This window comes from Trichosurus vulpecula, chromosome 8, assembly GCF_011100635.1.
Source record: "Trichosurus vulpecula isolate mTriVul1 chromosome 8, mTriVul1.pri, whole genome shotgun sequence".
Taxonomy (NCBI): Eukaryota; Metazoa; Chordata; class Mammalia; order Diprotodontia; family Phalangeridae; genus Trichosurus; species Trichosurus vulpecula.
In genome coordinates, this window is record NC_050580.1 from 167715230 (window position 1) to 167742101 (window position 26872).

The 26872-nt window shown below is 38.7% G+C and overlaps 1 protein-coding gene across 2 annotated transcripts in view; it reads left to right on the forward strand.

The window, feature by feature from the left end:
• Positions 1–496: 496 nt before the first annotated feature.
• LEO1 (LEO1 homolog, Paf1/RNA polymerase II complex component) overlaps positions 497–26872 on the forward strand; it is a 47463-nt gene continuing 21087 nt past the window's right edge. Inside the window, exons 1-8 of one of the 2 annotated variants that reach the window (XM_036737066.1) lie at positions 497–619; positions 8580–9338; positions 12246–12353; positions 13520–13614; positions 15627–15772; positions 19322–19406; positions 22777–22871; positions 23697–23831. In XM_036737066.1, coding sequence (XP_036592961.1) covers positions 562–619; positions 8580–9338; positions 12246–12353; positions 13520–13614; positions 15627–15772; positions 19322–19406; positions 22777–22871; positions 23697–23831 — 1481 coding nt within the window. In that variant the 5' untranslated portion in view covers positions 497–561. The remainder of the gene's footprint in view (positions 620–8579; positions 9339–12245; positions 12354–13519; positions 13615–15626; positions 15773–19321; positions 19407–22776; positions 22872–23696; positions 23832–26872) is intronic. The other variant, XM_036737067.1, reaches the window with a different exon arrangement.

Below are 26872 nucleotides of genomic sequence, written 5' to 3' on the forward strand. Positions count from 1 at the left end.
AGACTAAAATCTGGCAAGCCTAATTGGCATTTGCAGGATGCCCCGCCCATCCTTGACCTTAATTGCTCTCTGATCTAACCATACGAACTAAAAGTCTCAAATAAAATATAGTAATTTAAAAAAAATAGGTTTTACAAAAGAACTCAGAAGTTATTAACGTTCTAAATAAGTAATGCATTAGTATATCGCAACAACATTAAGTTTTTTTCTAGGAGGGAAAAAACCCTCAATAAAACAAGAAACAAAGGATTTTCAACTTGGCATTGTATCACTGTGACCTCGTTTATTCCCCCTGCTCTCGCCAACTAGGGCAGCTCATTCCGCGTAGCTCCTCCCACCACAGAAGCCCCTCCCATTCACGCCAGCCCCTCCCACTTCTTCCTTTCCTTCCATTCTCGGAGACTTGGGGCGGAGCTGGCGCCGAAGGCGGATCAAGGGGGAGGAGAAGAGATGCTCTATTTATTTATTTATTTACTTAGCTACCTTTTTTGCGACAGTGTCGCGAGGAGCGCCGGTTCCTTGCCGTAAAGAAAGCTAGTCACCGGCTGCTGGGGCTTCAGGATGGCGGACATGGAGGATCTTTTTGGGAGCGACGTGGAAAGCGACATCGAGCGCAAAGGTCGGGCTGGGACGGCAGCTTCGGTGGTTGAGGAGGGTGAGGGTGGGCCAGGAGGACCGGACCGCCAGCACGGCGTGGGGACGGGGAAAAGCCCCTGGGCTGTCGGGGCCTGCTCCCCTGATGCTCCTTCTCTGGAGCCTCCAGCCGGAGCCCTCCCGCGGCCGTAGGTGGCGGGGGCTTAGCCCCAGCCGATGAGGCCGGAGGTGGAGGCTTCCCTTCTCCGTACGCCCTGGCCGCTTGCACGCCGGCCCTAGCGGCCCTGCCCTGGCCCCTAACGGTGGGGGGGGGAGGGGGTGAGCCGGTGTGGGGAGGGGGGGGGGTGTCGGGCCGGAGGAGGGGCAGGTAACAGCCAGAGAAGAGAGAGCTCGCCGGTGTTTGCAGGCTGGGTATGTTTGGGAACAGCTGCGGTGGGGGGCCCCGGGGCACGGGGGGGGTCGTGTTTATCATATTGTGGGGCTATATAGTGGAAATGGGTGGGGGGCTTTCGCCATGGCCTGAGAATCCTCTTGAAAGAATTGGGATGGAGGGTGTTTGATGCTGGACTGACTGCTTAAAAGTGGAAAAAATAGAGGATGGAGGGAGCTTTAGAGATAACGGTAAGGAGAAAGAGACCAGGGATGCATGGAGGAGATTTGTGGGAGAAAGAGACGGGATATAGCTAAAGAATATTGGAGGTGTAGGGGCATGTGTAGGAATGTGTTTCGCCTTCCTGTTTGTTCTTCAGGACCTCATCACTTCTCACTGGGACTATTGAAGGAGCTTCCTAGTCGGCCTCCTTGGCCCTGCTCTCTGCCACTCAGTCCTCCACATAGCTGCCAAATTCTTATTCCTAAAGCATGGGTTTGGCCCTGGCACTCCTCTGCTTAAAGAGCTCCAGGATCTTCTGACTGCCTATAGGATAAAACATTACTGATTTGTTTTGACATTTAAGCCCTGAAAAGTTTAGTCCCATCCTACCTTTTTCTTTCTCTTCTATTCAGTGAGTCTATATTAAGTTTCTGCTAAGCACTAGGAAGGCAGACACTTCAGCTTAATAGTCTCAACTTTCAGGGAAAGGACTGAGACTCTCATTTTACTGAAACTTGCATTTTACTGGGAGAGATGTAAAACTGTGGCAGAAGTCTTCCTCTGACTATTCATGGTAGTATAGAGGTGTTCCTGGAATCTCAATTACAGCTGAACCCTTCCAAGCTTATTACATGTTTCTCCCTTTCATGAACTCCCTGGTCTAGCTCATTTGGTCTCTTTACTCTTCAAACCTGGCATTCCATTTCCTATTTCTGTGCTTCTGCACAAGCTGTTCCTCATTCCTGGAATTTACTTCCTCTTCATCTAAGCTTCATAGAATCCCCAGCTTTCTTAAAGGATCAGTTCAAGTTGCATCTATAGGATTTTTTTTTTCTGATGTGTGTTGTTTCATTTATTTTGTATTTATTTAGTTGTTTAGTTTATTTGCATTTATTTTAGTTGTTTTAGTTTATTTGTTGTTTCCTGATTAAATACATAAGTCATTTGAGATCAGGGACAATATTATTTTTGTGGTCCCTAGAATGTTGCCTAGTACAAAGGTACTTAATAAATGTTGATTGGTTGCATAAGTCAGTGGAGTCTGTATCAGGAAGCTTTCAGTATGAGAGTTGTGTTTGGATGGGAGAAGGATGAGTGGTTGAAAGAATAAGGGGTGCATTGAAAACATGTTGAAACACCAGCCTGGATAAAAGTGTGCAGAGGTAGGGCTAGTCTTGTGAGGTGCCCTGTTCTTGTCCTTGTTCTTGTTTTTTCTGCAGCATTTGACACTCTTGACTAATTCTTCCTTCAAAAGACATCTTCCCTTAGCTTCGGTCACATTTGGCTTCTACAACTTAATTCTTGGTTCTTATCCTATTTGTCTGACTTTTCCATTCCTATATTTCCCTTGCTGGTTCATTTCCTTATTCCTGCCTCTTAAATTCCTCCCATCTTCCCCCCGCAGACTGGCTTTGGTGCCCTTCTGATTTTTCTCTCTACTACTTTGGTGACCTTTGTTGGCTTCAGTTGTCCTCCTTATGCAAATGACTTCCAAATCTTTATCACAGAATCATAGTACCCCAGAAGTTATCTAGTGTGACACATGCCTGAACAAGAATCCTTTGTATGGTTGGTTGTTGTCCTTTGTTCTCAAAGAGGACCAAAATGACATTGCTGTATTGGAGTCAAACTTGGAAGACTACCACAGGTCAGACCCAAGTAGTCCGCACGAACACCTGAAGTGGAAATGTCTCTAAATTTGCACATCTCACATTTCTTTTGAGCTACTGTAATGCTGCTTTGCTCCTAGAGTACAGTATCTTCTTTGATGCAGGCAAGTCATGCTGGGGAGTCCTTTGTCAGTGTCTCCCATGTCATACAATTGATTCCAGAGTTCTTCAGAGAGACTGTGAGAGTGTCCTTGTACTGCTTCTTCCTGACCTCCTTGTGAGCACTTGCCTTGCGCAAGTTCTCTGCAAAATAGTCTTAAACAAACGAACAGTTGGCATTCTTACAATGTGTGCAGCCCAGTGGAGTTGTATAGAGTTTGAATGCTTGGCAGTTCAGCTTGAGAAAGGACCTTAATGTCTGGTACCTTATCTTGTCAGGCGATATTCAGAATCTTCCTAAGACAATTCAAATGGAAGCGGTTTGATTTCCTGGCATGGCACTGGTATGCTGTCCTGGTTTTACAGGCATACAACAATGAGGTCAGCACAAACGCTCTCTAGACTTTCAGTTTGATAGTCAGTCAGTCTGTCTCTTCTCCCCTAATGGTTGCACTGTTGACTACCCTCTCCTCGATACTCTCCTCAGTCAGTTTTCACGGGGCTGCTTTTTCTTGGTTCTTTTCCTATCTGTCTTGACAGCTCTTATTCCCCAAGGCTCTCTCCTGGGCCCTCTTCTCTACATTCTCTAACTTGGTGACTTTATTAGCTCCCATGAGTTTAATTATCTCCATGCAGATAACTCATAAATCTCTATATACAGAAGCCCCAGTCTCACCCTTGACCTTCAGTATCGCATCACCTACTGCCTTTTGGACATTTCAAGCTGAACGTCGTGGAGGGATCCCAAACTCAACATATCCAAAGTAAAGTTCATTATTTTCCCTCCTCAAACCTATTCCTTCCAAGTGTCTGTATTTCTGTTGATGGCGCCACCATTCCTGTAGTCTTCTAGGTCAGTAGCCTTGGCATCCTCTAACTCACTCTTCCTTAACCCTTTATTCAGTTGCTACATCATGCCATGTCTGCCTTTACAGCATCTCTTACACGCTATTCCTTCTCTGTGCTTATAAAATCACCACCTTAGTTAAAGCCCATATCATTTCTTTCCCTTGACTGTTGCCCTGGCATTCTAATTAGTCTCTCTGTGTCAATTCTCTTACCATTCTAGTACATCCTCCACATAGCTGCCAAAGTGATTTTTCTTAAGTGTAGGTCTGACCATATCACTACCCTACTCGAACTCCAGTAGCTTCTTTTCCCTCTAAGATAAAATACAAACTCTTTAATTTGGCTTTTAAAGCCCTACACAGTTTGTCTTCATGCTGCCTTTCCAACCATATTATGTATTACTTTCCTTTCCACATTGGAATCGGGTCATAATGGCCTTCCCTTTGTTTTTTATATAACATTCTATTTCTCATCCTCTGCACTGACCATTTCTCTTGCCAGAAATGTCCTCCTTCTGCATCTCTACTTCATAGGAACAATCCTGTTCCTCCTTCAGGATGCAGTTCAGGTGCTACCTTCTGCATGAAGCCTTTCCTGATTCTCCTAAATGCTAGACCCCTTCCTCTCTAATTATCTTGTTTAACAATTTTGTGCTTTACACACACACACACACATGCACACAAGTTGTATTCCCTAATAGATTGTAAGCTCCTTGAGAGTAAGAACTATCATTCTTTGTCTCTAACACTTAGCACAGTGCCTGTCACATAGTAGGTACTTAATAAATGTTTGATGATTAATTATTTTACTTGTTTTGGAGTATCCTGTAAAGTTCTGCATAGAAATGCTCTATTTTTCTTATCACCAGTTTTTGGTACTGTTTCACAGATGACACCTGGGAGTCACTAGAGTTTCTGGACTCCACCCTCTAATAGGTTCATTCTTGATCTGGTCAGACAGGAAGTCTAGTCTTCTCAAATGGTTACTGATAATGGGAGAACCAGCTCCTACAACATTTTCTTGCAGGGGCCAGTGAGAAGAGGGGGCAACTACCCCTGTGTCTCGATGGGGGTCAGTTGAGATAGGTACAGGTTGTGCACTCCCCTAAGTCCCCTCAATCCTTGATGGGGGCCGGTCAAGGCACACACAGATTCCCCTACGGGTTTCCCATGGATTCCTCAATCACTGGCCAGTGCCTACTTGCTTTATAAAGCGACAGACAAGGCATTTTGCCAACATTAAGCTTACAGGTTAACGAAATATCGTCATTCTGCGCAAGCGTAGCAAATATCAATTATGTCACCCCATATCTCACGTGCACCCTCAGTAGCACTGCCTATAACTCTGATTCTACAAATTACTATCTAGGAGCCTTGGGGCTATTCTGGGAGTTATTATCTAACACCTGCAAACTAGACATTGCCATGGCCATGAATCCTGAGAAACAACTCTAAAAAGGATAACAAAATCCTTTTTACATACTGATACGTAAGCTACAGTTATGTTTATTGTACCTTTTTGGCTTATGCCTATAATGATCACTTCTTTGTAAGATAGACAAATGCCCCCTTGAAAAACAGTATTTTTTTTTTTTATTACTTTTGGGTCAGGATGAAACTAGCTCCACTAATTACAGTACTTTATTGAACTCTCTAAGATGAACCTGTGAGCTAGCCTTAGATTTAATTTCAACTTCTATATGACTTCTTATATTAATTGTATCATTTTTAACATTGATGTAATTCAATTCTTTTAGTAGCATATCAATTTAGTCAGTCAATTAACAATTAGTTCTTTGGACAGAGATCTCAGATTTAAAGTTTGAACAGTTAAATGTTTATAATAATTTAAAAGTCAGGATTATTAGCACTCTGCCCTTTTTTCTGCCAGTGTATTGCTGTCACTACAATAGGTTGTACCATATAGGACTAAGAACTATTTATTTGTTTTAAAATTTTTACTTATTTTTATTCTGAACTTAAGCAGTTAAAAAAAGAACATTTCTATATACAAAGTAGAATAGAAAAAGAGGATTACATATGGAAATAAAATTTTCTTATACAGCTTGCTTAAAAAAAAAAAGCACATAATAAACTTAACACATTGCTTTCAAAGCTGTCCTACTCATCTGTGTTTCACTATGGATGATTTTATCTGTTTGCTGTGTCCCAATGGCCAAATTCATTTGGTGACCAATCTGCTGGTGATGAATAGTTATGGAGCAGATCAAATAAGATATTTTATAATCTTTTGTTAGAGATTGCTAAAAATACACTTTTCTGTGTATAATTCTTTATAATAAAACATTCATTCTGATAATATGTGCTTTTCCTTACACAGTAACCATGAAATAAACCATAAAATGAAGTACATAAAATAGAATTGGTAACATGCAAATCATTTTTCATGCTAGTAATGCCCTAGAACTCTGTGATCTTTTGTGCTACATCTCAATTAAAAAAAACCAGATTTCAGATTATATTCACTTTTTGTAACACCAGAAATCTATACTCCCATAAATATTGTGTAGCAAATTTAAATTCTTAAAACTAAAACATTTTGTAAACTGAATCTTACCTTCCACTGTGTCAGATGGCAGTCAGGTCATTTTACTGTATACTATACTGCTGTAAACCTCTCTACCTTAGTTGCCCTATGAAAACCAAAGGAGGGGTTGCAGGGATTTTGGGTGGACTTGGAAAACGCCCTTGATATCACCTCTGACACTGTCCTTCCTGGTTGGTGTTATAGATTGTGAAAGATGCACCTGTTTGAAATAATCCACCTCTGACATCTGCTTTGTGAGACATTTGAGATTCTTATGGATCTTGGAGTCTGGGAGTTTAGCAAAGGTGGATCAACTTTTAACCTTGAGGCTTTTACCAATGATGGGATCAGCCAACAGTGAAAATATACATAGAATGCATGGGGAGCTCTTTACGATTGTAAGGTGACCAGCTGCTCCACAAACTTGTGCTCATTGGGCCTCTCAGTTTTGGGGGCTCTACTGCACATAGCTAACACTAAAGGGAAAATGAGATTGCTAATAAAATCGTGCAAATGCCTGACCTCCCAAAAGTTCAATGTGGGAATGTTGAGGATTGGTTGTACCTTACGTTTCTTTTATTTTTTTTTCAGTCTTTTAATTTTTGTCATAATAATTCTTGCCTCGTAGAGTCATTAGCTCCTGTTTGTTTCATTCTAATTTTCAGGGGGTTTGTTATTTGGGCAAGGTTTTGTGTCTCTTATGCTGAGCTACTAATCTATTTCTAATTCTTTATTCCATAGCTCTTATTTTTTTCCATTCTTCTAGCGTTCTCATCTAATTTATAAAAAAAATTTAAATTTTTTTTAAACTCTTGTATTATTTCCTTATTTGTGTTTTACTTTGAGGTTTTGTTTGTAGATGTTTTGGAGACATTCTCTTCTTTTGGGTTTGTGTCTTTAGAGTCCCCGTCACCATGATAGTCATTTACGGTAGGATTCTTTTTTTGTTCGCTTGCTTAGTTTCCCAGCCTACTTCCTGACTTTGGACTTTACATTAGTGCCAGGTTCTGTGTGCTTCTGAAGGGAATATCTGGCTGGTATGCTCCTGTTTTCTTACATTAGTCCAGGATCTCAGGGACCTGCATTTATTCAGTGCCCCCAAAGTGGTGTGATGCAGGGAAAAACCTGATCACTCATTGCCCTCTTAGTCTGTGCTCTTCAAGTTCCTCTCCTGGATTTGGGTCTGAGCAATAGGCGTGAAGGCTTGCAATGTTTGGGGTTTCATTAATTGCTGCTGGACTCAAATAGCCATTATCGGCCAATTGGAAAGCTCTGCTGTTTCACAGTGACAGAGCTTTCGGCTTCCCTTTGGTTTAGGATTCTTGCCCTGTTATTCTTTTTCAGGCTTTGCATTGGTCTAGGAGCTGGAACTGAGACCTGGTTCTGGCATCCAAGCCCTACAGCCACTACTTGTTTCTGAACTTGCTATTTGCTTCTTGTTCAATTTACAACCTAGGTTCTATGACTGCTTCTCACACTGGACCCCAGCACGTAGTTGCAGGTCCCATCAGTTTGTCCTGGATCTGTAACCCTGAACTGGGTAATAAGTGATAGTTGCCAGTTGACTCGTTCCTATATCCCACATAAATTTCCATTCTGGGTTTAGGACCTTCTCTTGCTGTGTTGTACAGCTTTTCCCTGAGCTAGAATATTCTGCTCCTGCCATAATCCCAGCCCTTTCTGTGGTCTGTAGCCATATGTGTCTATAACCACAGTATGTCTTCTGTGCTTGGTAGAAAAGACCTCTCAGTCTGTCTCTCCATGCTGTCCTGAGATGAAAAAATGACTAATCTTTTTTTTTCCTTGGATGTCCCAATCAAGAGTTGGTCTGGTATATTTTCTAGATTTGTTTGGAGAAGTTTTTATTCGGAGATGGGATGGAGCCCATCGTGCCTTTTTTTTCTTGCTATTTCATGTTGGCTTTGCCCCAACAACTCATATATATTTTGATACTCGGAAAAGGGGGAAAAGGTATTTGTTGTTTTGTTTTTGAAGGGGGAAGGCAAGGCAATTGGGGTTAAGTGACTTGCCCAAGGTCACACAGCTAGTAAGTGGGTCAAGTGTCTGTGGTCAGACTTGAACTTGGGTCCTCCTGACCCCAGGGCTGGTGTTCTACTCACTGTGCCACCTAGCTGCCCCAAGGAAAAGGTATTTGAATGAATGTTGATGCTTAGATTTACTTATGTTTGCTGGCAGAATAATATGTATATAATTTCTTTATTTCTTAGATTCTGATTCTGAATCTGGATCTGATTCTGATCATGAGAATGCTGCCTCTGGTAGTAATCCCTCTGGAAGTGACAGTGAAGGGGATGATAGAGAAGATTCTGTAAAGCCAAGTAACAAGGAACTGTTTGGAGATGACAGTGAAGATGAGGGACTTTCTCATCATAGTGGGAGTGACAATCACTCTGAAAGATCAGACAATAGATCAGAGGTTTCTGGGCATTCTGACCATGAAGAAAATGACCAATCAGATATTGATCAACACAGTGGGTCAGAAGCTCCTCATGAGGATGAAGATGGAGACCATAGATCAGATGGAGGGAGCCATCAATCAGAGGCTGAAGGTTCTGAAAAAGCACATTCAGATGATGAAAAGTGGGACAGAGATGATAAGAGTGATCAGTCAGATGATGAGAAAATACAAAACTCTGATGATGAGAGGCCACAAATTTCTGATGAAGATAAACTACAGAATTCTGATGATGATGAGAAAATGCAGAACACAGATGATGATGAGAGGCCTCAGATTTCAGATGATGAAAGACTACAGCTCTCTGAAGAAGAGAAGATGGCCAATTCTGATGATGAACGACCAGCAGCCTCTGACAATGATGATGAGAAGCTACAGAATTCTGATGATGAAGAAAGGCCACAAGTCTCTGACGAGGAGAAAATGCAAAATTCTGATGATGAAAGGCCACAGGTTTCTGATGAAGAGCATAGGCGGTCAGATGATGAAGAGGAACAAGACCATAAGTCAGGTGTGTATATTATGTGTAGAATGTTAATTAGAAGTAAAATAATGTACATTGTGGTCTGCCTTGTCAATCCTGGTTTTTCTTCTTCTCCTCTTCTTTACCCTTGCCTTCTTTAATTTAACCTTATTTTTCTTCTAGTACCTTTTAGTACTTCATTCTTTTTTCTAATTTGCTAATGAATGATCTGATATAGTAGAAAGAAATCTTTAAAATAAATTATTGTTGGGAGGAGATTTTTAATAGGGAAGTAGCTACGAAATGTCATTTGTTCCATTTCCATAGATTAACTAACAAGATTGCAGTAGGACAGGTTTGAAAGAGATGATCATAAAGCTGCGTAAGTTAACTAGTAGTGTTCATTGAAGAAAGTGCTTGCCAAGTGAATATTTTTTTTATAAATTTATTTTTTATTTTTAGCTTACGACCCTCAGTTCCACCAGTTTTTGGATTCCAAATTTTCTCTCCCTTCCCCTCTTCCCCCCAATCCCCCAAGATGGCATGTAATCCAATGTAGGTTCTACATATATCTTCACATTGAACTTATTTACATAATAGTCCAGTTGTAATGAAGAATTATAACCAACGGAATGAATCATGAGAAAGGAGAAATGAAACCAAAAAAGAAGGAAAAAAAAGAGAGAGAGAAAGCAAAAAGTTTGCCTCAATCTGCATTCAGACTCTTCTTTCTCTGGATGTGCATAGCTTTTTCCATCATGAGTTTTTTGGAGCTGTCTTTGAACCTTGCATTGATGAGAAGAGCAAAGTCTATCAAAGTTAATCCTTACAGATACTGTGTCTGTAATCGTGTATATTGATCTCCTGGTTCTGCTCCCCTCACTCAGTGTCAGTTCATATATGTCTTTCCAGGTTGTAATGAAGTCCATCTGCTCCTCATTTCTTATAGCACAATAGTATTCCATTACATTCATATACCACAACTTGTTCAGCCATTCCCCAATTGATGAGTATCCCCCTGATTTCCAGTTCTTCGCCACCACAAAAGAGCTGCTATAAATATTTTTGTACATACGGCTTCCGTTCCCACTTGTGTGATCTATTTGTTGCCCAGTGAATATTGACTAAATGTGTTCTAAGGGAAGTTAGTTAATGCCATGATTAACATCATTAAAAGGTGATACCTTCTTGATCTGAAAGTGAGAATAATAGATTGAAGGACAATACTTGAAGTAAATATTTTTGATTGAGGATATAATAGGCTTTACAGTTAAGGCCCATTTTAAGCACTCTATTGTAAAGAAATGACATCAAGGAAGGAATTAAGCATTTATTTATTATGTGCCAGGTACTGTGCTATGTGCTTGACAACTATTATGTCATTTTATCCTCACCACTCCCCTGAGAGGTAGGTGCCATTATTAGAAAACTGAGACTAACAGGTTGAGTGACTTGCCCAGGATCATACAGCTTGTAAATGGGTGGGCCTGGATTTGAACTCAAGTTTTCCTGATTCTAGGTCCAGAGCTCTATCTATTGTCACCTAGCTATATTTCAGCGCTATTGGCAAATGTCCTGTAACTATAGTGAATAAACTTTCATGAAAAAGACTTTCTCTTTTTATGTTGTTCAAGGAGTAGTTTTTTTTAAATAAGAAAATTATCTGATTTTGTGTTATTACTTTTTAGATAAGAAGACAAGTTTTAATCGAGTTATTACAGTTTATACAAATATAAACAGATGCAAAAAGAAAGTAATGCATATCTTTAAAAATTTTTATTTTGCTGTTTTCTTTTTATACCCACCACCAACATTTCTCTAGTTGTCTCTCCCTTTCCTCCTTCGAAAGAGCCTTAAAATAAATAATTTAAAAAAAAATTCAGCAAAACTGAGTCCAGCATTACATAGGATGTTCTACATTTATAATTTCCTGCCTCTGCAAATAAAGGTGGGGGAGGTACATTCTCTTAGGTCTTTCCTGGGACCAAGCTTAGGCATGATAATTTCACTGCATTCACTTTTGATTGTTTTGTTGTTGTTCCTTTCATTTGCATTGTTGTAGTCCTTATGCATATTATTTTCATGGTCTTGCTTACTTTGTATCAGTTCATGCATCTTCTATTCTACTTTATCATATTTATGTATTTTTTTAAAATAATGCAGTAATGTTCCATTATATTCCTATACCACAACTTGTTTAACCATTTCCTAAGTGATGGTCATGTACTTTGCTTCCGTTTCTTTGCCACTATGAATGTGCTGCTATAAGTACTTGGTGGATCTATTTGAAGGTCTTTTTTTTTCCATTGGCTTCCTTGGGTGGGTGGAGTAGACAATTTATATTTGTCATAAAGTAACTAAAAGGAAAAGGAGTGTTTTATTGTTATGCTATTTGTACTAAAAAGTTTTTATCATAAATTTATGCAAATAAAACATTTTAACACTAGAAGGACCAGGTATGTTAATTGACACAAAAATAGTATGCTTTTTATTTTGAAGTGAAAAAATTCCATCCTGTCTGTCTTGAGCAGGCCTGCACAACCTGTGGCATGTGGGGATGTTTTCCTCCACATTTTTCAAGGGCTGCCTGAAATCCTTTGGCGTGCTGGTGGGCCATAGGTTGTGCAGGCCTGGTCTAGAGGGACTCTATATCAGAAATTTGCTCCCCTGCATCTCATGAAGAGTTATTATCTTCATTGGTTGAAACATATACATTAAATCACATACTGTTTGAAGTATAGAAGAAGTACTGTGGCATAAATAAATAGCTCTGGGAAAGTGATATTAGAATGAAATTAACCTCTTGTATATCCCCTTGCTCATAAGTAGGAGTAGTCATTATTTTCCTTCCTTTAAATCTCATCCTTATTACAATGCTAATCTAAGTTGTTTTCTAAGTTAGCTTAAAACTGAGAAGTTATTTTTATGGTGAAGTTCTAATTGTACTTTCTGTAGACTCTGCAAGAGGCAGCGATAGTGAGGATGAAGTTTTACGGATGAAGCGAAAGAAAGCAATAGCCTCTGATTCAGAAGCGGATAGTGATAATGAAGAAGGACAAAAAGGTAATCTTTGTTTCTGTTTTGAAAACTATAATGCTCTCTCAATGCTTTACTCAGGATGTCAAACTAACACTAAAGAATTTTGATTGATATGTTAGTTGACATAATTTAAGAAGCTAGGCTTACTCTGGATTCTCCTTCCTCTCCCAAAACTACCTTGTTATTAATTTTGTATATATTCTTTATATGTGTGTAAAGTATGTGCACATGTCTCCCTCCTTAGAATGGAAGCCTCTTGGGGGAAAGGACTGATTCACTTTTGGTTTTGTGTTCCTAGTGCTTAGGCTAGTGCTTGGCACATAGTAGACTCTTAAATTCTTGTTGATTGATTGACTGAAAGTTTACCCACTCTTTGATATCACCATTGGAAGGAGTGTGAGGCAGTGTGTTAGTGTGCAATGCTACTGTGAACTTATAGCCCTCAATTAGGAGTGGATCTGGCATCGTACAGCATGGTATACTGGAAAGAGCTTGGGACACAGAGTCACAAGACTTTGTCAAGAGTACTGGTTCCCTCACTTACTAGTCTTGTTACTTGTCCTTTTGAAAAATAGGAATGATATCTGCCATATCCAACTCAAAGAGTTGTTGTAAAGACTACATGAGATGATAAATGTGGTCATATAGGTGAGTAGAGGTAAATCGTAACTTCACTGAGCCTCAGTTTTTTCCATCTATAAATTCCACCTAATACTGGTGCCGTCTACTTTGTAGGATTATTGTGAATTAAATGCTCTGTTAACTTCAAAGCTCTCTACAAATATGGGTGGTTGTTATTACTTTGCAATTTTTGTTTCCCACCTGCCTGGCCTTTCTTCTCTAAATATGACTGTCATTTAACTCTTGTCAGGTCCCTGGATATCCCCCTTGAATGGTGAGCTCCTTGAAAATAGGCATCATTTTTTTTCTTTGTATCTCCAGATATTAGCATGGTGCCTGGCACATAGTAGGTGCTTAATAGATATTTGTTGACTTGACTGAATAGGCCAGCTCAGCTCCATGACAACCTTTATACATATCTGAGGGATCCTTCATGTGGTTTGGACACAGTTTTATGTCTATCTGGGGGCATTTTTAATGACACATACACATATACATTCATATGAGCTGTGTTCCATATAACTTTAATTATGGGAAAGTGATGTATTTTTTTTTTTTACTCATTGAAGAAAACAGTGAAGCCATGGATCTATTTGGAGGTGCAGATGACATTTCTTCAGGGAGTGATGGGGAAGAAAAACCACCCACTCCAGGACAGCCAATTGTGAGTAAATACCTATTTTGAACTGGAATCATTATTAAAATAAAAGGTCATGGATGAGCTCCAGAGTCTTCTCTTCCTGTCTTATGATTGTAAAACCAGTGCCTGGCCTTCAGGGCTTTGTTGAATGTTATTGGATGTTAGGTGGTTCTGGCCTTACTACCAAGTGTGTGACAAGTGGTGCTGCATTCAGGAACCTGGACTGTGTGGATCCTGGTTTAGAGATTAGGATGTTCCAAACCACGTAGGGAAAGGCTTTGTGTTTCTCAGCAAGTACTGTTTAAAAGTGGGAAATGATTTTTGAAATTTGGAATTTAACTCCATAAAGAATATGAATCTTTATAAAGGATTCCATGTCCTACTATGTCTCCCTAGTTTGTCATGAATCTTGGTTCTGTTGTTTGCCTCCCATCTCCTTTTCTGTTCTTCTGGTAGAAGCAAAGATTCCTCACAGACTCACAGTAACAGGAAGAGACTGGCTGGAGGAGAGATTGGGGCTTTTCTCATATTTGCGTCTGCGTCTCCAAGGGACACACTTAGGCTTCTGCTAGGAGAATGATGCAGCTCGATGGCACAGTGGACAGAATGCTGGCTCTGATCCAGGGCAATCTGTGTTTAAATCTCACCTCAGACGCTTATAGCTGTGTGGCACTGGGCAAGTCACTTAACCTCTGCCTGCCTCAGTTTCTTCATCTGTTAAGTGGGGGATAACAGTAAAACTTATTTCCCATTTTTGTTTTCAGAATCAAGTAAGATTGTATTTACAAAACACTTTGCACACCTTAAAGTGCTACATAAATGTAAATGCCAGCTTGTTGTTGTTACCTTGCCTCATGTAGGAAAAGCTTGCAGGTTGCCTATGCGCACAGGAGCCTAGTGAGCAATTTTTTCTTTTACTTGGGGCAGTTTGATCAAGTATATTCTCTTGTTTTTTGGGTTTGTTTTTTTTAACAAATGTGAATTGGGGCATTGTGATGTTTGCCTTCATGCTATATTTTGTTTGTAGACACTTTTTATTCTTGTATTTAAGGTGTCATTCATTTCGGCTGTATTAACCTGATACCTTTTAAAAGAAATAAGACTACAGATGAAATTTACATGTTAAAAACAAGGGCATTTTGTTTGCACAAGGAGAAGCATTCAGAGAGGAGAAAGAGCATCACATTCTAGAGTGAAGCTATTCTAGCATCTTAGAGCTGTTCTGTCAGTGCTGTATTGGTCTATGCAGACAGATAATGGCAAATCTAATAGGCTGCTACATATCTCTGAATGACTTGGAGTCAGGCAGACCTGAATACTGTCTCACATACTTGCTAGCCTTGTGATCCTGGCAAGCCACATCCGTTCTCTGAGCCTTGGTTTCTGCATCAGTAAAATGTGGATAGTACCACGCCTATATTCCTTGGTTCTGTAAGGATCAAATCAGACAGCGTTTGTCAAGTACATTGCAAACTTTGAAAGTCCTTATTTTGCCTTGGAGCATGATACTCAGTTTTGTTGGGTGGGTGATTCTTGGTTTTAATCCTAGCTCCATTGACCTCCAGAATATCATATTCCAAGCCCTTTGATCCCTTAATGTAGAAGCTGCTAGATCTTGTGTTATTCTGATTGTGTTTCCACAATACTCAAATTGTTTCTTTCTGGCTGCTTGCAACATTGCAAACTTTAAAGTGCTCCCTGAACATTACATGCTATTAGTTCTTTAGCCCAAATCTGAACTCTCAGTTTATGGTGCTCATTTTCACTGATTTTAATTAGGGTTCTTTGAAATAATTACTTGTGGATTTTTCAAGTTTGAGTATTTTATGCAAGATAAGTAAAAATTAAAAAAAATTAAAAAATCTTCATTTTTTTAAAGTCTCTTACAGACAAGCAGTTGAGGCATCATAAAATTGCTATCTGGTTTCTTTGTACTGCATCATGCTTTTTATCCCATGTACATCTGAACCGTGTATTTGAACTAGATGATCTTTTCTGTCCCTCTCAGTCCTTTAGTTCTGTAATTTATTTACTAGGATGAAAATGGGTTGCCTCAGGAGCAGCAGGAAGAAGAACCTATTCCAGAGACCAGAATAGAAGTGGAAATACCCAAAGTAAACACTGATTTAGGAAATGACTTGTATTTTGTCAAACTGCCCAACTTTCTCAGTGTGGAACCCAGGTAATGTTCTGAATTATAGACTTTCTAACAGTGAAACAGCACTTTTGAGATGCTGATAATTTCTTTCATTTTATGTTTTCTGGGGAAATTTTTATTAAATTGTAGCTAATGATTAAGTTGCCTTACCACATTAGTAAGAATAATTTATACTTTCGAAGTCTTGACCATAAGAGATTTTAGGAATTCCAGTCACCCAGGCTCATAATCTAGATGTCATCCTTAACTCCTTTGATCCTTCTACCCTACCCCCCCCCCCCCCCCATGTCCAGTCTGTTGCCAAGGCCTGTCAATTCTGCCTTTGTAACATCTTTCTCACATGCCTTCTCTCCTCTAACACTGCTACCAGCCTGGAGCAGTCCCTGCTCACCTCACACCTGGACCACTGCTATAGCCTGCTGATAGATCTGCCTGCCACAAGTCTCCCCACGAAACATTCCATCCTCTACTTAGTTGTCAGATTGGTCTTCCTAAAGCACAGGTCTGACTGTGTTACCCGTTCTACTCAAAAATGTCCGTTGTCATTCAAAGCCCTTTCTAACCTGCCCTTTTCTCCCTCATCCCTCCTTCTGTCCCCCATATTATCAGTCTTACACTGCATCACATACTCTTTGATCCAATGATCCTGGCCTTGTTACTTGAATAATCTGACTTGACATTTTTTGCCAGCTGCCTGGAATGCTCTCCTTCCTCACCTCTGCCTCCTGCCTTCCCTGGCTTCCTTCAAGTCCCACCTTCTACAGGAAGCCTTTCTCAATCTCTCTTAATTCTGAGTCCTTCCCTCTGTTGATTATTTATAATTTATCTTTTGTATGGCTTGTTTGTATTTGCCTGTTGTCTCTCCTATTAAGTTGTTAGCTCCTCTAGGGCAAGTTTCATTTGTCTTAGTTGTTATCCCCACAATGCCAGGCACATAGTAGCTGCTTATTAAATGTTTATTGACTGACTTTTTAAAGGGCATCATCCTTTGTATTTGAAGATATATGATGCTATTTAATTACTGAAGGGTGCTCTTTTAGAATCTTTTTTCTAGTTGTTTTTAGCAATTTAGTCATAGTCTCTTAGTGCTCCCCCTTGTGACCAATGTCAGGCATTTTCCAGCCTATGGTTCATAGAAGACAGAGAAGCTAATATTCCTTATTAACTCTGTTCTAACCATCTAAACCAATCAACAGAAAGGGGGAGGTGTAACGAGGGGGTGTGTGGTGGTGGGGGGAAGAGCCTTTTCAAAGCTTTTAGTGGAATTGTTGCAAAATTATCTTTTTGACAAGGGTTAGTATTTTTAAATTGGGTTTTGAGTTTTAACTTCAGTCTTTCCTCTTAGTAAAGTTCTAGCCCAAAGGAAAATTATTTCAGGAATCATCCTGAAATAGTTTAGAATGAATAATTAAGTTGTAAAAGGAAGAGCAAATGAGTCCATATTTTCCATCTAAACTTGAATGAAAGTGACATCATTGAAAACAAGATAGGAGGAAATGAGATATGAATGTATGTGTGAGTTCCTTTTTAAACTTTTACTTTCAGAACAAACCTTTTAGAGTAGGAACAGTATTTTTTGTACTATATGTAATTGAATACATTTATAAAAAATATCTACCATATTTTTATAATTAGAATATAAGATATTCTTCTAAAACTTTATTTAGGAAATTTTAATATGAAACCATGTCATTTGTTAGGTAGGAATAGAGTAAAATTACATATACTATTGAGTAGTTTATATATTTGCATTTTCAGTTTTGTTCCAGGCATGATTTTTTCGTGTTATCAGAGTCGTTCCAGATAGTTTCCCTTGAATACCCAAATGAGTTTTGTAAATGTCTTCTTACTATCAGGAATGCCGATTGATTGACTAGTATATACTTTGCCACGTTCCATTAAAGTTTCCTCTCTCCAACACGTAATGCTTTTAGCCAAGAGAAATAAGAGTGGGGCAATACAGTTAGGGGAGTATCTTTCAGTGATGATCATATAAGGGCTGTTTGAGTTATTCATTTTGCCCTTTCTCAGATAAATTAGAGGTGACTGTTGAGAAGACTATTTTTTAGCAGTAGCTGAGAATTTATTTAAGTTTATCTTTTAATTTGGTTAAATGGTAATTCTAAAACTGAGTATTTCTCAGCCTTTTGTATTGGAGGCTCTAAAGTTCATGGGAGTATCTGTTAATAAAATATCCCTGTTGTCATCTACAAAGGTTTATTTTAGTTTGAAAAAGCCAAATGGAAGTAGTAGTTTTTTTTTCTTCCTTCACCTCATTTGATTGTCTAAAATTTAATCAGTGGAAGTGTTTAACAAGGAGATGTATGATCACATTAGATATTTGCTATTGTTGTGGAAGCTATCTTACCTTAAGTTCAAAAGAAAAATTGTCTAATAATGGTAAGCTTTTCCAAATGTTCTGCTTGTCAGTGACTTTATTCTGTACTTCAAAGTCTCTTCAGTGAAATCCATAGATGTAAGAAAATATGGATTGTTCTAATATTTCATATTATAAAAACAAAGTAAATGAAAAATGCATCTTGCTCAGACCTCTGACTTGTAGCTGGAATGCAGACTGGCTAGTTTTTCTATATACATATCTTGGACAAACTCTCCAAGGGCCCAGGATTGGAGGAGGAGAAGCTGGGTCACTTTTCGAAAACTGAATATTGCTTTCAGTGACCCCAAACTTCATGTTGCCACAAACACCACACAAGTAATAATTTCTTTAATACTCTTCTTTCTTTGGTGATGCTATTTAGTTACAAACTTGGAACAGCTTGATGTCAGAAGAATTAAAATTATAAATGATTCCAAGGATGGTAGAAAGACGTTTGGCGGACATATCCAGACTTTAGCTTATTATCAGCAATCCATATGTAAGAACTGGCATAACTGCCATTATCAAGAAATGTATGAACAAAAAAGGTGACCTCCTTTAATAAGATCCAGTGCTTAGACAGCTTGGATAGTCCTTTAGTATTTAAAAAAAAAACAAGAGGAAGACTAGATTATTGTATACTAGAATCTGAGGAGATGCAAAAGTATAGAAAGCCTACAGTTTATTGTACCTAACAAATAGTAAGCACTTAATAAGTACTTGTTGGTTGATTGCATCAATGGAGAAGATATGCACATCTATAAAATCATGGATCAACAAGTTAATAAGAAGGCATTTAAATCCAAGAGTCAGGATGATCTCAAATTATCTTCTGGGTTAAAAATACTGACAGGCAAAAGTAGTAATATAATTATATTTTAAAATTTTTTATTTTTGTTCCCTTTCTTATTAATAAAACATCTAAGCATAGGAAGCATTTGTGTCTGTGCATGTGTATTTTTAATTGACAGTATAGGTCACGTTGTATCTCATTACAATTTGTATCATTTCAGTAAGAATCTTACTGTAATGAAAATGTTTTGAAGTTCCACCTAATTGTCCCTAGAAGTTAGGGTGTGTGTGTGTGTGTGTGTGTGTGTGTGTGTGTGTGTAGCTGAAGAATTCTCCTGTAATACTGTTTACATACCAAATATGTCTAAAATGGAATTGCTTTCTATTTTTGTCCATTGCAGACCCTTTGATCCTCAGTATTATGAGGATGAATTTGAAGATGAAGAGATGCTTGATGAAGAAGGTAGAACCAGATTAAAGCTTAAGGTATCATCATATATTCCCCTTTTGCAGTTTTTGAATCCCTTTCATTAAGTAGGACGTGGAATAACTGGAGGTTTTTTTTTTTTAAATTGAGTGTCCGTTTCCCATTCTGTAAGCAGGTAAATCAGAAGAGAATCAATAATTTTTTGCCTTTTTCAAAATATTTCTTTTGTAGAAGATGTATAATTTTTCTGTCCAAGTATCACATTTGTTACACCTATTTGCAGTAATAATTTCTTGACTTCTCTTATAGCTCGGTTAATAGACCTTTCCCTCAGTATCTATTCCCAAGAAATGTATTCGAGCGATCTACCTAAAATAGGTAAATCTTGGGTTGTCATAGCATCTATTCCACTTTCTTACACATTGTAGATGCTCAGTGTTTGCTACTGAATTGCATTTGATTCTAGGGCTAATACATAGTTATGTTCAAAGACATATTTGCTCCCCATACACAGTACTTTGAGTAGTTGCCATGTTTCTAAAGCCCTCCCTTTTTTAATCCCTTTAGCTTTTTGTTGTTGTTTACATGGTGAAAGAGCCAAAAATGCCCAGCTGATGCTGCCTGTTTTATCTTGAAGGAGATAGGGAGCCAATGCGAAGAAATGTTAAAGTAGGGAGAGACTGTAAACAGTGAGGCACATTAGCATCACCAGAGGTGATGAGGGCCTGATTAGGCTGCCTGTCATGTGAAGGTAGAGCAGAGGATACACGTGAGAGTTATGAGGAAGGTAGAATATACAAATTGGGCTTGTTATACTTGCTATACTGTTCTGTTTTTGAGCAGAATCCATTGTGGCACAAAGTCATTTAGAGACTTGCCCAAGTGGCTTTACTATTCAAATGCCATAAGGACTTTGTTCGAAAGGGCCTCAAAACCCAAGGATAACATATTAATGAGGTTCCTGTGTATGATTATTATTCTTATTTTGTTTTATAACATCAGATAGCAACATTCTTATTTTTCAGATAAAAAAAATGAAAGTCAAAAGGGGTTCAGTAACTTTTACCCAAGGCCTAACAATTATGAACTGACATTGTTTAAATGCTTTCTTGACTCTCGGCCTAGTTTTTTTTTCTTTGAGAACATACATCTTTCTGTTAGTACTGAATATTTTTCTGCCTGGCTCTAATGTTAATTTTCTAATTTATAAAATATTAATGATGTTTCTTTGGTGTGTTTGTTCCTTTTCCTAATCCTCATTTTGTTTTCAGCTCTTCACATTTTTTCATAGCTATTCTCCCTTTTTTTAAATTGTCTTTGATCCACTCTAATAGGTTTATTGTAAGTTTGCCTTGTCTCCTCATTTTTACTCTTTCCTTTTCCTACTTTGATATTTCTTAGTTGTGTGTTTTTGGTTTCTTAGACCATAGAATCTGTGAGACGCTCATTTTTTGAAATTGAAGACATTTTTCCCCAGTTTTTTTTCAATAAACCTTGGTAATTTCTTTAATCTTGAGCACTTATGTATAATTCAGAATTTTTAAAACCTCATAACTTTGTTATGTCATGAAAAATAAGAAACTTTGATATTTTTCTCTGTGATATTAAAAAGTAGATCAGTCAAATTTAGGTTACATGAGAACTTAGATACTATCTGCTAGTAATAAAGTTAACTGGTTAGTGAATAAGGAACAATGTCTGTAGGTCCTGAGTTAAAGTTAACAGGAACAGCTTCAGCAACAACCTCTAACTTGGTGGCATGTATGCATAAATATTTAAAAGGCTGTATCTTTGTCTTCAAATGGAGTAGCACATGTAGATCCGGTGTGATGAAGAAAGAATTCAGCATATCCTGCTGACAGTGGTTTAATTGCATCATTATTGTATTTGAAAGCCAACACCTGATTCATTTTGTACTCTGCATAACAGAGTATTTTTCACATAGTGGGCATTAGTTAATATGTCTGTTTTGTTCATTTATTTGTATTGTTGTATGTATATATTCCAAGTTTTTAGCGTGGGAAGGGAAGACAAAATTAATGACTACTACTTTGAAATTTTTTTGGATTGCCTGGCTGCCGTGATTTTTGAGGGGAGGAAAAAAGAAGGGACAAGAGTATATATGAAAAGGGCTGGTAGAACTTGAATTGTAAAGGTAGGTTAAACAGCATCCCAGAGGCTGCTGTGTTACATCTACATGGTGATAGAAACACCTGCTTCACACATAGCAGTCTTTATATTGGATATTGAAAGCTCTTACTTAGATGGTTGTGTATTAGTGACTGGTTTGAAACTAGTAACTGAGCATTAGGGAATATGGTTTTGCCTCCTCAGCCAGCCAGCATAGGGAGAAGTTATTTGTCAACTACCAGTTGACAGATTCAGTGGGAATTTGGCTATTTTCTATTAGTGTGAATGTTAACAAATTTATATATACATTTAATGTTTACAGAGCTTTGTCTGACAGTAAACCTGTGCAGTAGATCATGCCAACATTATCAGCTTTTTTGCAAATGAGAAAATAAGACAAAGAGAGACTCAGTGACTTACCTCTGGCAGCTTAGTTATAATTAGTATGTGTGTAACAACAGTGCTACTTGCTGCTACTGTGGCCATGTGAGACCAATAACACCGGCACACAGGAGGGCTGCTAGCACAGGTTTTTTGATCTGTTTTTCTAAGGAAAGCAACTTTAAAGGGTTTACAGTTTCACTTTAATTAAACACACATATATCATTCACTTAGTTCAGGGGAAAAAGTCAGCACCCTGAACTCCAGAGAAAACACAAACAGAAATTATAAGCAGAAATTATATAAACAGAGCAAAATAACACAAATCAGCAGACAGGCTTCTAGCTGTCTGTCCAAGACATTACATACATAGTTACCAGAGAGAGAAGCACCAACATCTGCGTTTTTCAAAGCTGGGGGGGCTCCTTAATGGCTACCCAAAGTCTCATCTGATCAAATCACATGACACTCTTCCAGTGAGTGAGCCCCCAGAGCAAAACTTCTCCCTCAGTTCTGCGAGTTCCTGATTCTCAGTTCTCAATTCTGAGTTCAGTGGTTATCCTCTGGGTATATATACCCTTTTTCAGGGCCCAAGGGCTTCAAACCTAATTAGCAAAAAGGTGTGGGTCTTCCTACAAACAAAGGCAAGACTCAGTCAAAGGCATCTGATTGCCTTAGTGCTGAGAAACACTCCAAAAGAAAAAACAGTAAAAAGCCCACTTTGCTTGTCCTTACAGCGTGGCAAAAGTGTGTGTGTGTCTCCTGACATGAGGAACCCATGTGCTTTTTACACGTGACTACGTAGCTCCTCATTCTTGCTTCATGGTTATGCTTTTCTTTGGTAGGTGGTGGGACAAAGAGAAGAAATAAAAGAATTTTAAACAATCTGGCTTTCTAATGAATGTATTTTTTAAACAGGTAGAGAACACTATACGGTGGCGAATGAGGAGGGATGAAGAAGGAAATGACATTCGTGAAAGTAATGCTCGAATAGTCAAGTGGTCAGATGGAAGGTTAGTTGAGATTAACATTCTAGTTTTCACAAGGTGAAAGAAAAGTTTTGAAATATGCAGGGATGGGCTGAGAGGACTGAAATATTAGATGGATTAGAATCTTTGAATGGGAACTTAAATCAAATTTAACCAAGAAATTGCTCACTTGTTGGATCTCTAGTTTTTCATAGGACATCGTAAAAATAAATGGAGAGGAGGGTGAGTTTGTGATACATCTCTAATAAGGATGGTGATAAAAGATGTGATACATCTCTAATCATGATGGCAATAAAATGTCATCTCTGCTCTTGGCTACAGCAGATAAGGTTGGAAGAGATAGATCACCTACTGATATAACACTAATTACAGTTTCCTATTTTTGGAAACTATTGGTATTGATTTATTCTTAGAAAAATTTTAGATCAGTTGTATTCTAATCAAAAGGATAGATTTTATTTTAGCTTTGTACGTTTCACTGCAGTAAGTCAGTTTTTCAAACCATCTATTTTCATTTGTTTTTGTTCTCTTCTGCATTATTAGTTGCTAGTGGTAGTACTGTTTTTTTGAAAGATTTTTATGATTGCCTGTTGTCTTTACGTCACAGTCATTTCTGAATATATCCCCCAAAAACAGTTCAGTAAAACCAACCAGCATATCAGCTGAGTTTGACAGTATTTGGTATCCCATGTGCCTAGGAGTCTCCCACCTGTAAAGTGAAGGAAGGCTGATTTTCTTTAGCATCAGTTACTTTTATGTTTTAAATGAAAAAATGAGGGGGAAGAAAGTTGAATGACTCATTAAATATTCACCTTGCTAACGTGCTAAGTTTTTTTTTTCCTTCTTAAGCATGTCACTTCATTTAGGTAATGAAGTTTTTGATGTCTACAAAGCACCATTACAAGGGGATCATAATCATCTGTTTATAAGACAAGGAACTGGTCTTCAGGGACAAGCTGTTTTCAAGACAAAATTAACCTTCAGGTAAATATTAATAAATTACCAGTGACCTCTGAACTGCCAAATTAGATGGTCTTTCCTCAGTCTTAATCCTTCTTGACCGCGTGACCCTATTGACTACCCTTTCCTGGATGCTGTTTCCCCTCTGAGTTTTCATGACACTATTTCCTACCTGCTTGACCTCTTCAGTCTCCTTTGCTAGCTCTTCATCCATGTTACTCTCCCTAACTGTAAGTGTTCCTCAATGTTTTTCCAGGCTCTTTTCTACCTCTACACTCTTCGTAACCTGTTAGCTTCCATAAATGATTCACAGATGTGTATATCCAGTCCCTTTCTTTCTTTTGAGTTTCAGTTCTCCATCACTAATTGCCTGTTGGATATTTCAGACTTCATTGTCCCAGAGATATCTCAAATTCAACAAACTGAGCTCATTACCTTTCTCCTCAATAATCTTCCCTTCTGGACTTCTCTGTTTTTGCGGAAGGGACACCAGCCTTTCAGTGCCCCTACTCTGACTCATTAAATATCCAGATTACTAATATACTAACCTTTGTAACTTTTCACTCCCCTATTCAGTCAGTTTCCAGATCTCACTGTTTCTATCTCTACAACACCTCTGCTGCCTGACTCCTCCTCTCTATTCACCTAGTTACCACCTTAGCTCAGTAACATTTTGCCTAGATTCTCTCAGTACCTTCTTGAGTGGTCTCCCTACTTCAAGATTTTTCTCCCTGTCCTGACCATTCTATGTGTGGCTGCCAAAGTGATTTTGCTCCCATCTGACTGTGTGATTCCCTTTACTCAGTCAACTTCAGTAGCTTTTTATTGCCTCCAGCAACAAATACAAACACCTGTTTAGCTTTAAATCCCTTCAAAACTTGGTCCCAAAATATCTTTCCAGTCCTGTTGGACATTACTCCCCTCCTATAGTCTTGTGATCGCACCGAGCTGGCTTTCTTACTGTCAACATTCGTCCTTTTGCACTGGCCATCCCCCAGAGCAAGAACATACTCCCTCCACACCTCTGCTTCATAGAGCTCCTCTTTTCCTTTCAATAGGCAGCTTAGGGATGTGTAAAAGCCCTTCAACTGCTACTGTCCTTCTTCACTACCTTTTATTTGACTACATTTTAACTAGCATTTTTTTCTTCATAGTCCTTCAGAATTGCCTTGGATCATATATTGTTGAGAATAGCTAGGTGATTCACAGTTGATCATCATATAGTATTGCTGTTACAGTGTTCTCCTGGTTCTGCTCATTTCACTTTGCATCAGTTCAGTTCTTGAGTTTCTGAAAGCATACTGCTCATCATTTTTTTTATAGCACAGCACTATTCTATCACAGTTATTCAGCCATTCATTAATTGTGTGCTCCAGACAGATCTCCTCTCCTGGGGAACTCTTAAATTTTCTCAGGCCTGAAAAAAAGGTCTCACCCTAACCTTTTGTTGGCTCTGCCTCTCCAAAATTTGAATTGAGGCGTTATTTTAAACTTGTTTGGAGGGGAATGTTGAGAGAGTTCAGCTGGATTGCTATCTCTTAGTTGCCATCTTGGCTCCACCTTTGGGAAGGCCTGTAGTAATACATATTTCTGCAGGTATTTGAAGTCAGCTGTTCTGTTCCTCTTAAGTTTTCTCTTTTCTAAGCTAAACAGCATTATTTTCTTCAACTGTTCCCAGAATGACATTTTCCATACCCTCCCCCACTATGTCAACACCTCTTTAAAAAGTAACCCCTAGATAAGAACAGAATACTCTAGATATGCTGTGGGAAGTATGGAATATGAGAGAATAATTACATCTCTTATTTTCTATACTATATCCCTCATATTGAGTTGGCCAAACCATCTAGGTCTTTTTCATACATCATTATCCTTCTCACCTCTCTGCAGCATTTGACACCATTGATCACACTGGCCTCCTGGATATTGTTTCTTCTCTGAGGTTTCATGATACCCTTCTATCTTGGTTCTCCTCCTACCTATTTAACCATTCCTTCTTTTTTCCTTTGCTTGATCATCACATACAGTTAGTCTCTTTACTTTGGGTGTACCATAAGGTTCTGTCCTGGGTCTTTTTCTCTTCTTCCTCCCTTGTTGACCTCATTAGCGCTCATAGCTTTAATTATTATCCTAGAAAGATGACTCACAGATCTAGATATCCAGCCCTAGTCTGTCATCTGAGCTCTAGTACATCACTACCTACCATCATATTGGGTATTATTAACTGAGTGTCTTATAGTCATCTCAAGCACAACATCTCCAAAACCAAACCCACCTCTTTCCCATACTTAATCTCTTTCTGTCCAGGGGCACCACCATTCTTGCAATCAGCCAGGTTTGCAACTCAAAGTCATCCTTGTCTTTTTCCTCTTCCTTATCCTACATACCTAGTTACTGGCCAAATCTTTTCAGTTTTACTTCAGAAACATCTCTTCTTTCTGTCTCTTTTCTCTACTCACGTGGCCATCACCCTTGTCATTACCTGTGGTCTGTACTTTTCCCGGCTTCAAATTTCTAACTCCAGTCCAACCTCCACAAAGCTGCAGTAGTGATGTTCCCAAAGCACAGGGCTGACCTCGTCACTCTCCTGCTTAAGAAATTCCAGTGAATTTCTTTTACTTCGAGGGTCAAATATGGACTACCCTATTTGGTTTGTAAATTTGGCTCCAACCTACTTTTGAGGCTTATTATGTGTTACTCCTCTTCACATACTCTTAAATCTAGCCAAACTGGCCCTCTTGCCATTCCTCCTACACAATTCTCCATCTTCCATCTCTATGACTTTGCACAGGTTGTCCTTTATGCCTGGAGTACATTCCCTTCTCGCTTCAGCCCTTTAGAATTATTAGCTTCCTTCAGAGCTCAGTTCAAGTGCTACTTTCTAGAAAAGGCCTTTTCTGATCACCCCAACCTTATCTATCATCTGATTTGTGTTCTGTATATATGTTTATGTTATCTCCCCTGATAGAAAGTAATCTTCTTGAGGGTTTTCTCAGTATGTAGCACTGTTCCTGAGGAATATGGAAGATAGCTAATGGCTTCTCTGTTTTTACTTCAGCAACTCA